Source organism: Cordyceps javanica, chromosome 4, assembly GCF_051103115.1.
Source record: "Cordyceps javanica chromosome 4, complete sequence".
In the NCBI taxonomy this organism is placed as follows: domain Eukaryota; kingdom Fungi; phylum Ascomycota; class Sordariomycetes; order Hypocreales; family Cordycipitaceae; genus Cordyceps; species Cordyceps javanica.
The window spans coordinates 744433-759967 of record NC_139298.1 but is presented as its reverse complement, the minus strand read 5'-3'; the positions used below and the strand labels follow the sequence as shown (position 1 = coordinate 759967).

At 53.5% G+C, this 15535-nt stretch overlaps 3 protein-coding genes across 3 annotated transcripts; 1 reads left to right on the top strand and 2 right to left on the bottom strand.

Annotated features, from left to right (window-relative positions):
• Nucleotides 1–1314: 1314 nt before the first annotated feature.
• V2A60_006131 (C2H2-type zinc finger protein) lies at nucleotides 1315–2402 on the bottom strand (the record flags this gene model as incomplete). Its single annotated transcript, XM_083257428.1, has 2 exons — nucleotides 1315–2251; nucleotides 2314–2402. The coding sequence occupies 2 exons, from the start codon at nucleotides 2400–2402 to the stop codon at nucleotides 1315–1317; spliced, it is 1026 nt and encodes a 341-aa protein (XP_083113554.1).
• An 812-nt stretch (nucleotides 2403–3214) lies between these two features.
• On the bottom strand, nucleotides 3215–7253 carry V2A60_006130 (uncharacterized protein; the record flags this gene model as incomplete). Its single annotated transcript, XM_083257427.1, has 8 exons — nucleotides 3215–3794; nucleotides 3890–4355; nucleotides 4468–4652; nucleotides 4758–5282; nucleotides 6271–6521; nucleotides 6599–6744; nucleotides 6806–6931; nucleotides 7016–7253. The coding sequence occupies 8 exons, from the start codon at nucleotides 7251–7253 to the stop codon at nucleotides 3215–3217; spliced, it is 2517 nt and encodes an 838-aa protein (XP_083113553.1).
• Nucleotides 7254–11265: 4012 nt separating this feature from the next.
• On the top strand, nucleotides 11266–14289 carry V2A60_006129 (uncharacterized protein; the record flags this gene model as incomplete). Its single annotated transcript, XM_083257426.1, has 6 exons — nucleotides 11266–11907; nucleotides 11971–12133; nucleotides 12194–12517; nucleotides 12583–13498; nucleotides 13556–13648; nucleotides 13725–14289. 6 exons carry the CDS (start codon nucleotides 11266–11268, stop codon nucleotides 14287–14289), a joined length of 2703 nt encoding a protein of 900 aa, XP_083113552.1.
• Between the last annotated feature and the right edge of the window lie 1246 nt (nucleotides 14290–15535).

Sequence of the window (15535 nt, the reverse complement as noted above, 5' to 3'; positions counted from 1 at the left end):
TTCTTCCTCTGCTCGCCTGCAGCTGTATAGCCCGCTGCCCTATTCATTCAACGCTCCGACTAGGCACCCAAAGCTGGCCGCTCCATACAGCCGCCATCCAGCCCCCGAAGATCCTTCCTCTTCTCCAAGTCTTTCCAGTGTCTGCATTGACGTGCAACGGCCGCGATAATCCGTAGGACGAGGGTGACGGCCATCCCGGCGTGTCCATGTCGAGGCATTAATACTGACTGCCCCCTCGTCAATAGAACTTGTTTCGACTTGTTGGCCCAGACACTGCTTGATCGACAGTCGCCGACTGTGGTTTCTGTTTGCAAGACGCACATGACGAAATAGCCTTCCTACCCCGGCACCACCACTGACACTAGCAGTCTAGCACCACCTCCTGCAACACACTCGCAACATATGCCTGCGCCAGGTCCTCAGCCTCTGCACCTCTTGGCGACGCACGCAAGCACGCACGCACACACGCACACACGCACGCACGTATACAACGCCTCCTCCTCGGCTCCAAGCACGATGCGCTACTGTAGCCGTATGTGCTTAGTGATGCAAACCCGGCCACGGGCCACGGCATCACGAGTCGTTTGCGCTCGGTCTCCCTCCGGAACCACACAAGCGAAAACTTACACCTAGCGTTCCTGCCATACACCGAAATTTTCGGCTCACGGAGCCCACCCAGGGTTTACCGCCAAAATTCGTCTCCTACCCCAGTCGGCGACGACATACCCGACCGCGTTCCAAGCCGAGGCGGCCTCCACTCCGGCTTCATGTGGGCTTTCAAGGCCGCTCACCCATGCGGCCATGCCGGCCGGATACTCCACGCACCACTTAGCCGACATGGCTTGCTAATCGCTCTTTTCTCATCCTACTATTGTAGAAGAAAGCGAAAAAAAAAAGCATTGCGACGAAATCGTTCAATGACTGCCCATCTTCATTCGTAACCATCAGGCGTGTTGACTCTGCAATAATAATCGTGCCGCTGTACCTACTTGGGTACTTTCTGCAAACATGCACTGATGACTTCTGTCGACTGCGACTCCACATCATGTGCATTCTCCCAATTGCGCTTCATGTAATCACTAATCAAGCAATCCTCGACGCATGGATTCTACAGTAGAAATACAATTCAAGATCTCCTTTTATTTTCCCTGGATTTTTTGATTTTTTTTGGTTGTTTGCTCATTCAAAACATCAGCCTTTCCGAAACAACCAACAAGCCCGATCCGCTGGCTATGCTATACACACCGTCGTGCTACGCAGCAATTCCACCGCCTAGAAGTACAATGAAAAAAACGATAAGCAGCACACCCCCGCTCATCCGAGGGGACGCTCTGGACCCTGCGGTTTGTAATTTTTCATCAGCGTCTTGTTGCCCTTGCGCCCCAGTGCCGCCTGCGCTCGCCACTCTGCCCGCCGCGCCTGGTCTACCTGCTTCCTGCGGAGCGTGAGTTCCCTGCGCTGCTCGTGTGGTGCCAGGTGCGCCAGCGCTTGCTGGTCGCGCACGCTCAGCTGCGCCATCTGCCTCTCTGTCGTCGTCCTCCCCGCTGCGCTTGGCACAATCTGTTGCTGCTCCTCGCCGCCGCGGACGGCCAGCGCCGTTTGCTCCGCATCTTCTTCTTCGTGCCTGCGCTCCAGCCTCTGTCGACGACTGCTGCCGCCGTGGCCGTGGCTACCAAGCCCGCTGCTCTGGGCACCACGTTGCGAGATGAGTTTCCCTGACGCCAGCCGGACCGTGCCCTCGTCCGGCCGCGCGAGCCGCGACACCAGGCGCGTGTCCAGCGCCGACAGGTCGTAAAAGTCGCGCATCTCCGGGTTGGCCATGTCGAGCCGGCAGTGGCCCTTGCCTTGCATGTGCTGCTGCGCCGCCGCGGGCGACCGCCGCCGGCTGCCGCACGCGATGCACTCGCGGTACGTGTAGATGACGAGGTGCAGGTACCACACGAGCGTCGGCAGGTCCACGACCAGCGACGACTGGTGCGGCACCACGAAGCTGTGCGTGCTCGCCATGTGTATCAAGCTCGCGTCAAAGTCGGCGCTCCGCACGTCGCAGAAGAGGCACTGCTCGGCGACAAAATCCGGGGCAGTGGCGGTGGTGGAGGAGGTGGTGATGTTTGGGGCATCGCCGAGCTCATCGGGCTCGGAATCGGAATCGCTCCCGGCCTGGTAGGAACGACTGGTCTCTGAATCCGAGTCGCTGGCGTCGCGAATCTCGGCACCAGACTGCGCGGCTCTTCGTCGGAGGTTTGCGACGCTTGTGATTTGTTAGCAATGGTCTGCCGTCGTAGTCGGTTTATTTCGGCTCATCCCACGTACTGCTCTGCCGACTTGGCGTGTAAGCGAAATGCGCCTACGGTATCGAATGCGATGCTGCAGGCACCGCAAGAACTTCCGCTGCTGCTCATCGTTGCCGTCATAATTTAAAACTCCAAATGCAAAGTAAAAAGATGCAAGTAGGAAAAGAAAAAGAACGAAACGGGAACAAAGAAGAGAAGGGGTATTAAAAGGTGAACAAACTCTGTGACGGACCACACCATTGACAAGCACTGCGGTGTCGTGCCTTGATATACCCCGTTGAAATTTTGTTTTTTAGTCTCCCGGTCTAGTACACCGGTACTCTGCTGAATTTTCTCAAGATCTAAAAAAGCCTGGGTCAACTAACTAGTGATTGCCTTGCTTAGCCAAGCTAGAAGAGAGGCCATTTGTGCCATGGCTGACAGAAGCAAGGATTGCCTTTGCAGGGTGAGTGAGTCACTATGCACCATGCTTTTTGCCTATTTGGGCGTTGACTCAGAGCACGCCGCCAACCCCGCAACTCCCATGACTGGGATGCCAAGTAAGCTGCAACTTTTTGTCCCCGCAGCGTTTGCGACGAACCGAAATGGAGAGGTTTATTTTTTCTTCATTTCTGATTCTGATCAAAACCTCTTGGTATCTTTCACGATGATGCGATTATTGCGTCTCATGGGCCGACTATGGCTTGCTGCCGGTGGCGCAGCTCGTCTCTCTCTGGTCAGGTCCCCGCGGGGCAAAGGTTCTCTACTCTCCTGGCTTATACACACACGTGCTGCTCACAAACAACGTACCCATGCGGGAATGGCGTAGCGACTGCAAAATAAAAAGAAGCAGGAATAAAATAAAATGAATCAGAATGTTTCAATGAAACTACGTGAGCACATGCCATAGATTCTCCAACCTCTTTGCGCATCATTCCACCTCATCGCACGTACTCAATCTTGAACGTCCAGATGTACTTGTCCCCGTCCGCGACGCTCTGCGGGACCTGCAGGTTCAGCGTCCCCGGCCCGTTCCACGTCGCCGGGATCTCGGTCCCGTGCGCCGCGCCGCCGACGGCCGTGACGCGGTCGCCCGGCAGGAAGGGCACCGGGTCCGGGATCGCCAGCTCCCCCGCGGCGGCGGCGGCGGCGGCGACCGGCCTGCCTACGTGGTGGATGTAGAAGGCGTCGGCCGTCGTCGTGTAGCGGAAGGGGTCGGCGCCGGCCGTGACCGACCAGTACGTCGTGCCGTAGATGCTCTCGCCGTGGGCGCGGATCCACGCGCCGGCGTCGCGCAGGTTGGCCTGCATGACGGCCGGGATGGAGCCGTCGCCGCGCGGCCCAATGTCGAGCAGAAAGTTGCCGTTGTTGGCGACAATGTCGATCAGAGACGTGACGATCTGGGAGCCCGTCATGTACTGGTCGTCGGGGGTGACGTGGTTGTACCCGTACGAGTGCGGGTCTATGCCCCGGCTCGACTCCCACTTTCTGTCCAGCGGATGGCTGGGATTCGGATCATATCTGAGAGAGGACAAGGAGTTTTTCCACTGCGGTTAGCCATCGGACATCACGAGTCTCGGGCGGGAGGGGGGAGTTCCGGGAAAGAGGAAACATACTCTGGCGTGTCAAAGTCGCCCTTGAGGCCGCAGCGCGAGTTGAACGACACCTGCCGGCCCTGCTCCCGGGCCCAGTTGATCCACTTGGCCATCATGCCCGCCGACTGGTTCGGGCCGCCAATGTCGCACCACATGAGGTCGGTGTCGTAGTCGTACGCGAGCGCCTCCATCTGCGGCACCTGCACGTCGGCGATGAAGTCGCGCACCTTGACGTAGCCCGTGTAGTCGAGCGTCACGCCCGTGTACGGGTTCTTGGGCGGGCCGCCGGAAAAGCTGCTGCCGCTCCGGTACTGCGGGTTGTACCACTCGGGCAGGCTGAAGTAGGTGCCGCGCCGCAGCCGCGGCTGGTGCTGCCGCGCCGCGGCGAAGAGCTCCCCGATGAAGTCGCGCCGCGGGCCGTAGTGCACGGTGGAGCGCCGGCTGATGGACTCGGAAAAGTTGAAGAGGGCGAAGCCGTCGTGGTGTTCTGGAAAAGGGGGGGGGGACTGGTCAGTGGTCGGTAGTAAAGAGGGGAGAGAGGGAGTATGAGGATGGATGGATAGACCCGGGGGAGATTGAGGGGACGGGCAAAAGCATACTGGTTGTAGGAACAAAGTATTGAGCGCCTGCATCGGCAAAGAGGTCAACCCAGGCTTTGGGATCAAAGCCTTTGCCGGTAAAGTTGGCAGCAAAGTCGTCGTAGTTGACGTCTTTGCCGTACGTCTTCAAGTGGTACTGATACGTCTGGGTCTTGTCATGGGGATCGTGCTGCCACTTCCAGTACCTTGCCGGTTTGTTAACAGAAAGAAATAGAGTAAGAGAGAAGGGGAAGGGGGGGGGGGACTGGAACAGTTGTTTCTCATTGGTTGGAAAAAAAAAAGAGACTCACCACTCGGCATAGTTTTCATTCTTGCCCGTGTTGCCGTAGGCCGGCACCGAGTACAGGCCCCAGTGGATGAAGATGCCGTACTTGATCTTGTCGAACCAGTCGGGCGTGCGGTGCGCCAGCAGGCTCTCCGCGGTGCTCTCGTAGTCGCCGATGCCGCAGACGCCCGTGAGCGCCGCCTCCGCGGCCCGCTGTCCGCCGGAACCGGAAGTCGTGGCCGCGGCCTTGCCGCTGCAGGGCGCGCCGGCCGCGACGCCGGCCTTGTTCCGGACGCCGACCTGCACGAGCGCCCGCTGGCCCGGCGCCAGGCGCCTGACGGTGCCGGGCACCACCGTGTCCAGCGACGCCGAGTCGACCGTCACGGTCAGGTTGTGCGCCCTCGTCAGGAAGCGCGCCTTGTCCGTGTTGTGCACGAACAGCTCCACGACCTGCACGTCGGGGCGGCCGTCGATCCACTTGGTGGTGAGGTTGGCACCGACGACGCTGACGGTCGGCGCCTCGTTGTCGCCTGCTCTCTCGGCCGCGGCCCTGCCGTTAGCATTCCTGCAGCATTCATCGGCCCTCTCGTCATATGTGTCGGTGGTGGCGGCGGCGCCGCCGCCGCCGGGAGGGAGAGAGAGAGGGGCAGAGGTGGAGGGAACTCACGGAACCAGGCACTTTGTGCCTCGGCGTCGGCGCCGGGTAGGGCCAACGCCACCGAAGCCGCCAAAGTGAGACTAGCGAGCCAATGCATCGTGATGACCATCTACCAGAGCAGTGTTTGACAATGGAGACCTTTTTTCTCTTCACTCTTGGTCCCGTTGTGCAACCTGCGAACAGGCCGGCGCGACAGTGCTGCCTTTATAGACCCGAGGTCGTATTATTATTGAGTTCAAGGCATGGGCCGTAAGCTATCCTTGTCTGAGCAGGTCGCTATGACGCTACCGGTGGCCCAGTAATAGTAACGTACAAGACCATCTTTTCCCGTCGGGTAATAAATTCTCACAGGGCTTTGAAGCTTTCTAGCCTAGCGCGATGGAACGTATGCATGCGAATCGATGGCTCGAGTGTGGGGAAGTTTGCATTTTGATTCGATGCTCTGATTCAATCGCTGGGCTCGTCTCATCGCATGATCGACAAGCAAGGCGGGAAATGAGAACGGCTACCACGCCCGGATCAGACTCGAGTTTCAGGCGTCGGGACAGCCCGTTGTGCGGGGTTGATGAACGTCGCATGCAGTCCCATTTCCCCGCCGATACAACGAGATGGACTTTTTTTGGTCGTCAAGGGCAGTGAGTGTTATGACCCGTACCGGTGTACATCTTGTTTGGTTCTCCCCGGATGTAACTCGTGGTCCAGAGCAATGATAATTTGCGAGTGGCCCGCGAGGCTGCTCCTCGCGTAAAGTCATACAGTCATTATTTCAATCTATATGTGCTATTCAGAAGATACCTGTCGGCATACAGCTCCTCGCTTTGCCGCCTCCTCCTTATCTATTTATTCAGGCGGCACGTCAACGCCGTGGGCCTTTACATACTCAATCATCTTGTCGTAGTTGCGGCATTTGTGGTGGACGTTGAAGTCGAGCTGCAGGCCCGTCGGGCGCATGGGGTTATTCTCGGCCAGGACGGGCGTGACGTCGGCGTAGCACATGAGGCTGAGACGCAGCGACTCGAGGCAGTGGTCGACGTGCATGCGGCCGCCCAGCTCGTCTGTCAGGAACCAGGGATACGAGTGCCAGCTCTCGTTGAACATGCGCAGCGGCCAGGTTGCTTGGCGGATGAGGCTCTGTCGAGGCGCAAAAGGGTCAGCGGAGTGTGTAAAAAATGGGGGGCGAGGGGCTTTCGCGGGAGAGAGGGACATACGAGACAGTGAATCTGGTGAAAGACTTCGAGTGTGCCGGCGTAGGTCGGGTTCTTGGGATCGCTCCCCTCGATTTCTGTAAAGCTAACACCGGGACGGGTCTTGTTCAGCTTGGCGATTTCGTCAATGCTAAGCCCGACACCAGGTTCTGCGGAGACCAGAGTTAGAAGGTGAAAAAGGAGTGATTTTCGGATCAAGAGACGACGCACGATACCAAAGCTCCTCCCAGGCCGTCTCCAGTTCGAGCGTCGGCGGCCCTCTGTATTTGGACGTCTGGTTGAAGACGTTTTGGAAATCGCCCTCCCAGTGCTCCACGCCTCCGTTGAAGACCGGCGCTATGTTTTTAACTGCGATTAGCATTCGGTCGAGGGGCTCGGAGGCAACGTGGCCAAAAAAAAGCGGACGCTTAAGCCACTCACAGTACGGCGAGGTCATCTTGTCGCACTCGAGCAGCGAGGGCTTGGAGTACCACGAGATGGCGGCAAAGCACAGCGACGTCAGCAAGACGAGCACGTTGGCGACGAGGACGGCCCTGGAGCGCTTCTCCCTCTGCGCCAGCCGGGCCTCGCGACGGGTCAGGTCGGCGTCCCACTCGCCGTTGTCGTTGTCGGCGGCGTCGACGGGCCGGTAGCCCTTGGCCTCGGCGGCGGAGGGCATGGCTGGTTGCTGCAACGGCGGCGGTTAGGCTGCTGGATGGCTGGGTGGCTGGGTGGCTGGATGGCTGGATGGCTAGCCGGTCGGTTCGAGAGTGGCGGCTTCGTGTGTTTTGACGATCGGGATGCCTGGCCGACCTCGATTCAGATCGTGGAGCGATGGAAAGAGAGGCGGGCGGGGGGGATGAATGTTTGCTCGAAGCCTCTGGGCCAACAAGGCATTGTGGAGTGAAATCGCGGGCGGGCTTTGGGCTTATTCTTATTAGGTAGGGTACGGAGTATCCGTAGTGAGGTCGGGGGATTTTGACAGGGTGGAGCAGCCCCCCCGCGGCGCTGCCAAGCGGTGACCTTTAGTTGGATACTTAATTTGGTTACTCCGTACGGAGTACTTGGTGGACAAACATCTGTTTCTCCCAGGTCCTTTGGGATTGGGTTCGATAAAGAAACGGGTCGCTACGGGTTGTTGGATTTTGTTTAGCCATTCTCGACTACATGGCCTTGACATGGCCCGTGTCTCCCATTCTCTCGCATCATCCTTGTTACCCAGCGACAAAAGTGGCCTCCAGCAATCTAAATTACTGGAGCCCATCTAGTACTACTGGTACTGGTATGTAGTTACCAGGTTTGGACTGGGGGTGAGTTATGGGCACCACGACGGAGCCGAGTTCATGAACAAGGTTGCCTGGCGTCATCGAGAAGCAAATACTGTCAATGCCCTGGGCATTATACCGTCGTCAGTTACGAGTCTTGATCGTGTAGAGGGCGTGACTCTGTATCGGTGGACATTCAGGTCTGATGTATCGGTCAACTCAAACATTGTCCGCCCCGGACTGGCCCATGGGCGCAGCTTTGCTTTGAATGGAACTTTTGCACGAGCTCGCCGGCAAGTTGGATGATGAGGTTCTGGTGGAAACCAGATGGCGCCACCTTGCGGTCCAAAGCATTCGAACCCTGGTCAAGCCCTCATTTACTAAAGTCCACTATTTACTGGTAGACTGTAGTGCTGTGCTGCAGCGTCTAACTACTCAGTGACGTGAGTCCAACAACGCAGGGGCTTCCCGAGCAGTATCTTTCTGAACTTGGAGTATTCAGATGATACCGAGCACGTCCACTATAAACGCCGACTACAGTGACCCGCGCTGTAATCCTCGTCGCAAACCGTTGAGAGCACCAGCATCCCTTTTAAGCTACCGTAATTCACAGAGTTGATAAGATTGGGAAAGTGTCATTGGCGCCGCCAGCCATTGCACCGGTGGCCTTGTCCATCATCACGATGCGTGTATTACTGATACGTACTGGCAATGAGACTGGACTCTCTGCATGTCGTATGCCCTGTCGATACTTATTTATCATTGCAAAAAAGCTCGGAAATTTGATGCCTTTAATCTGCACCAATATGTTCTTCCACACCTCAGCGACTCGAGATTGCAACACGGCGATTTCTCCGTGGCCACAACCGCTGCAGCCTTGTTCCCATATATTTTTCAATATACTGCCGCCCCCAGCTTGATTGACCAGCTAACATGACCATAATGGCCCACTCCTCCTTTGCAATGTCCCAGGCATGGGCGATTGGTGCTCCATATTGCATGCCCACTTTGTGACTACATCTAGCAAGTCACAAACGGCCCATCCCGATCCTTTGAAGCGGCTTGCAGATGGTGGCGACTGAGCTTTTTTTTTGTCTTTTTTTTTTCTTTCGCATTTCGGAATACCGAGACAATCGCTTTTTTTTCGTGGACCACGTCAATACGTTGCTCGCAGAAAACTGGGTGCTTTGCGTATTCAAGATACGTTTTCGTTTTGAGGTAATTCCCCTGACATGTCCGTATCAAAGCTTGAACAGCTGCAATAAATTCCGGGCCGCGGTTTTTGGGCCGCAAAGTATAAAATAGAAAATAAATCCCCAGCTCGAGGTAACTGACCAGCTGAAATCCATGCCACGATACCAAATAGATGTTGACACTCCTCTAGTTTGAATGAATGTATACGAAGACTACGCCGACTACTCAGTATAGGATAACAGGGTGCTGCAAGCCCATTGCTGCCAGTCCAGGGCTGTTTTTTCCCACTGCCTGGCTAATGTATTGCCATCCACTATATGCTATTAGCTCATCTATCCCCATACGTATATAAACACTCGGCATAACGCGCAGTGCCGTACCTTTGTACAAACTCCCACAACTTGCCTCTCTGTTTCCCTCCGACGACAAGAGCGCCATGGCTTCACAGATGGATAGTCACTTCGGCCCGCAACTGGCTGGCCACTTTGATTTTACTCTCCTCTTTGAGCAAGCCATCTTCGAAATCGCCCCCAACTCCCTTCTCGTCCTAGCTACCCCGTATTTTCTAAAGACGTTCGCCAGCCGCCCAACTAGGCAAATGCGTGGCCCTCTGTTCTGCGCCAAGATGTTTTTCGGTGCTCTTCTCATCGCTTTCTACATCACAAAAGCCGTCCTCTCGCAAAGAGCCTCGGAATATTATTCTGAAGCATCCGTCGCCTGCTCTGTCATGTCGATTATTGCATCAATATGCGCCTTTGTTATTCTCTACATCGCCCATGCGTGTAGAAGAACGCCGTCGACCTTTATCAGTCTCTTCTTCAGCCTGACAATACTTCTGGATACAACACTGGCGCGATCGTACTACTTACGATATCGGATGGGTCTCGTATCTATGAATCCGATCGCTGTGACTCAAACTGTAATCGTCTTGTTGAAGCTATGGCTCGTTGTACTAGAAGAGGTGCCCAAGAGACGCTTCGAATCCAAGCGCACAGCTTCTTCACGCCTCAAATGCGACTCGGAGCTTGGTTTCTGGGGCAAAGTCATGTTCTTCTCAGTCAACTCGCTTCTCTTATTTGGCTACAAAAACGAGATAACAGTCGAAGATTTGCACCAAATCGATGAGAAATTAGACTCGCGCGTCTTGTTTGATGCATTTTTTGCGCACTGGAGCAATAGTAAGCACCGAAATGCCATTGTCTCAAGGTTACTACCTGTCTGACTCCAGCAGTGAGCCGCAGTGGGAAATTCGTACTGCTTCGCGCCTGTCTTCGCACCATTTTAACGGAGTTTCTATCTATGATACTTCCTCGTCTTTTATATGTTGGATTCTCTCTCAGCAGGCCGTTCCTGATCCAGAGAGTCCTCGAAATCGTTGGATCTGGAAATGCGACGTATCAACATGCGACTGGATTAGTAGGTGCAACTGTACTTGTCTACGCTGGTATTGCAGTAAGTCTTGACCATTTGAGCCTCAAAAGCTGTCCACACTAAAACGTAACGGAGATATCACGGAGTGTTTATGAGCGAATAGGATATCGCGTCAAGGTTAGCATTAGGGGAATGCTTACAGTCGCCCTGTATGACAAAATGCAGAAGCTCAGTGCTAATGAGCCCCAGAGCGCGGCTGCAATTACTCTTATGACTACTGACGTGATGGGTGTCGAACAAATCATCGCCCTCCTTCATGAAGTGTGGGCAACATGTCTCGAACTGGCATTCGGCATTTATATTCTCTACATGCTCGTGAATGTGGCGTGCTTCCTAATATTCATTCCATCTATCCGTAAGTTGACTCACAATCATCGGTCCCACGGCAGCTTTATGAGCAGTCGCTCACAGATACTAATGGGTAACATGCACAGTTGCCACCATCTCAACGTATTACTGTGCAAGAAATATGGCAAAAGCTCGGCGTCAATGGAATGAAAAGATCTCAGAAAGGATACAGGCCACTTCCACAGTGCTAAAGCAACTCAGAGAGATCAAAGCAATGGGGCTATCGCACTGCTTTTCTAGCCTTCTTCAGGAAAAAAGGAGAGAAGAAGTACATGTGTCACTACGAGAGCGTCGTTCTCGAGTGATAATGTTTGCTACATGTAAGTGATGGATGCTAACAGGCCATTGAAATATTGTGCCCGAACTCACAACATACAAGCCGCATTTAATCTCTCTTTGACACCTGTTATTGTCATTGCCGGAGCACGCTTCTGGACCAGATCAACGCCCACCATGACTGCGGCGGAGATATTTTCGACTTATGCAATCATCTTGATCACTTCCGAGCCGCTTGACAGCTTGCTGCAGAGAGCGATCATGTGGGCGAGCAGCTATGCGTGTATTACGCGCGTGCAGAATTATCTTTCACTCCCCGAAATGGAAGATGCACGCTTGGTTGAGGAGACAAAGGAAAAGGGCAGCGACCTTGACGACAAAATACACAGACCGTTACCCGAAGGAAGCGATACCGTCGCTATTCGCATGGAGGCTGTCAATGTTGGGTCTGATAACGGGCGAAGCATCTTGAACAATGTGAGCCTCAGCATCCCGGCCGGCAGTCTTGTCATGGTGCGTGGCACAGTTGGAAGCGGCAAGTCCATTTTTCTGCAGGCGATTCTGGGAGAGATCAAGCCAATCAAAGGAAGCATCTCTGTTTTTTCTAAAGACATCTCATTCGCGGCTCAAAATCCCTGGATCCGCAATCAAACGGTCCGCGAGAACATCACCGGCCCAAACACAGTCGCCGAATCCATCTATGAAGAGATTATATATTGTTGCGCTTTAGACGCAGATATAGCAGAGTTTCCGTGCGGATCCGAAACGATGACTGGTACAGATGGTTGCAATCTCAGTGGTGGCCAAAAGCAACGGTTGGTATGTTGTTCATGCGTCTGCTTCCACCAGAGACAGAAACGACTAACGATCTGGACCTACAAGGGACTGGCGAGGTCATTATGCACTACTGCCTCGATTGTTATTCTGGACGATGTCTTGAGTGCATTGGATAGTCCAACAGCTGCGACCGTCTTCGACCGTCTATTGGGGCCGGGTGGACTCCTTCGCCGCCGTGGCACTACGGTCATCATGACTACGAACACAGGTACGTTTGTCAAGTGATTACATACATATCTAAACATAAAAGCTAACTCTTCGTCCCAAGTGGAGCTTTTTCCAGCAGCAGATCTCATCTTGGACATCATGGCAGATGGTACGATCAACCAACAACAGGGTGAGAAATTGCATCCTCCACTGGTGATTGAGGCAGCTCCTACTGCGGCTACACTTGACAAAGATGCCAGCTCAAGTGTTCCACGCAATACAAACATCAAACCTACAGCTTCTTCAGCCGCTACAGACGTGGGCCAGACAAGACAAAAGAGAGATCTTGGTCTCTACGCCTACTTGTTTCGCTCAGCTGGACCATTGCTGTTGTCCCTCTGGATCGTGAGCATTGCATTTGCTTCTGTGGCTGAAAAGATGCCCAGTAAGCTTTTTCTTTTCTTGAAGTGTAGTAGAATTACACAGTCGCATTACGCTAACGGGTAACAGAAATCTTCGTCCAGATTTGGTACACCATTGCTCCCGAGGATAACACCTACTTTGCCGGATTTGTGCTGTCGGCTTGCGCAAACATCTTGATAACTGCGGCAGCCACACTATTCTATTTTATCCTAATTGTCCCCGAGCTGTCCAATGAGCTTCATTGGAGGCTTTTGAGTACGACTGTTGGATCAACTCTTGCCTGGATTGCACAAACCGACACCGGCACTTCACTAAACCGGTTCAGCCAAGACATTTCCATCATTTCTCAGCAACTTCCCATTTCTTTTCTGCAATTCACCTTTATTCTCTTCAACACTCTAGTAGATATAGGCATCTTCGCCACCGGGGCCAAATACACTGCACCGATCATGCTGATGCTCCTCTTTGCCCTCTACGGCGTCCAATATTTTTACCTGCGCACCTCACGCCAGCTTCGAATCTTAGATCTAGAGACATCAGCGCCACTTCTGACCCTCTTCAACGAAACATCCACGGGAATACAGCACGTGAGGGCGTTCCAATGGCAGGGACAGTTCATGGACGAGTGCTGCCGGCTCGTGGACCGCATGCAAAAGCCGTACTATGGCCTACTGTCTGTGCAGCAGTGGCTTGCATTTGTTCTGGATATGAGCACCTGTTTCATTGCAACGATTCTGATCGCTGTGTCTACTGCACTGCCATCTTCTACATCGGAGGCTTCAATTGGCCTTGCGTTGGTCAACTTGGTTTCGTTTAGTGTGATGACGTCCGCACTTATCAGGGTATGGGTCACTTTTGAGACGTGTTTGGGCGGTCTAGCACGCATCCGAACGTTCTGCGCAACGACACCGCAGGAAACAGACGCGCCGGCCGACACCAGCGTTCCGGGGCAGTGGCCTATGAGCGGCAGAATCGATATTGAATCTGTCAGTGCAAGTTATACGTAAGCCCAGAAACACCAGAGGACCCATTAGTATACAAGAACTGAACTAGCATCCAGATACGAGGATGGTACCGTTCATCAGGCATTGAGCAATGTCAGCATCGTGATCAAGCACGGCGAAAAAGTGTGCATATCAGGTCGCACAGGAAGGTATGTTGAGTAACAGAATCAAACTCAGCATGTTCTTTGTCTGACTCCGATCGAACACTGACTGGTACCACTGCAGTGGCAAGTCGTCGCTCTTCCTCGCACTTTTGCGCATGATCGAATGCTCTGGTACAATTCGGATTGACGGCCGAGACATCTCTACAATTCCCAGAGAAGTACTTAGATCGCGCATTACAACCCTTACTCAAGATGGGGTTGAAGTGGACCAGAGCGTCCGTTTCAACATGTATCCGTTTGATGAAAACAAACCGACAGACGATGCCATCCTCGAGATGCTGAACTTGGTCGGCCTGGGACCGCACGTCCTATCCCAGGGTGGAATTGACGCAAAGATGTCTAGTATGAAGTTTTCGTCCGGGCAAAAACAGCTCTTTTTCATTGCACGGGGTGTCTTGCATCACAAGAACGCTAGGACAAAGATTGTCATGATGGACGAGGCGACCAGCTCTATCGACTCTATATTCGACGAGCAGATACAGAAGCTGATGCATGAGCAGCTCAAGGACTGTACCCTGATTCTGATTTCGCATCGTCTGCACTCACTAGGAACTGTAGACATGGTGGTAAAGCTCGATGCTGGCAGCATTGCTGATGTAACAAAACGCAATCCAGCCAGCGCTTAGTTCTAGCGTCATAAGCTATTGTGGTGAGAATTTTATTAAGCATCTATATTCTATGCTTTCGAATGTTTCAGTATTTTTGTGCTCCCCAATGTCTGTTGTAGAAGTCAATAGTATCCTTCACCTCATAAGGACTGCCGCACTGGTGCACCTGAAGAGGTCTCCAGCCGCGGAAATGAGCAAAGTCTGTAGTGCCTGAAGTCGAGAAGAGTCAGTAGAATGGAGATTGTTCCACTTTCCTTGATACCGCGCTCTTCTTGTGAGCCGATGTCACCCATGAAATCCCGAATGGTCGACAACATACTACTGGTGACAGCTGGTTAGTAGCGAGATAACTTGTCCGTAAATTAATATAGCTGTCAGATGGTTAATTTTCGGCCAACGAAACTAATCTAGCGGGTAGTTTTCTAGTGAGTGTTCCTCTTGAAGGCATCCTACTTACGAGCTCAGCAAATAAGGGTTCTACCCTGATCTTAGTGGGCTGTTTCTGGGCAGTAACGTTCGTGATTACTATAGAGTCTGCGTTGGGAACCGTGGCGTATAGAACGCTAATAGAGCTGCCTTGGAAAAGTTTGAAGTTCTTCTGCCTTTTCCCGTGGTTTGCAAGTTTAGGGGTATGCGGAGTCGAAGTGGTAAAGCGATAATGTGATAAGACAGCGCACGCGCAGGTTGATAAACACTTACAGCGAGAAAGGAAGATTGGCTATACAGAAAGTCTGAGATTGAAGACGGCGTGTGTACGGACTAGAATAATAAAAAAGGCCAAATTCATGCCGCCAAAGCCATGCCAGCTTCACAGTCCCACGAGCTCATGAGAATGGCGGGGCGATGAGATAGGCTGGGCACTGTGCTCTCTATCTGCGTAAAGGAACATGGCTCCAGTACGTACAGAAGGCGATCTCCAGCTTTGATCATCCTCATCCTATGTCATTCGCAAGATCTAATTCGAAGTCTGGTCCACTACCTGCGGGGTGCAACGGAAGGTGACGAACGAGGGGGCCAAAGATAATGATCAAGTTACAGAGAACGAGGCTCCCCGGGGTGGGGATGACGCGGGGTTGTAGAAGCGCCATTTCTGTCAGAAATTGGAGAGGTAGGTGTGGGACGGCCTTTAAAGATATTACTAACGGGCTATTCCTGGAAATGACCCTCCATCAGGCGACCCGGATAGGTAGCAGATTATCTGGTACACAAGACGCTTTGCGGGCCTTAGATTGCGTCGTCTGATACGCTACAAGGCATACATATG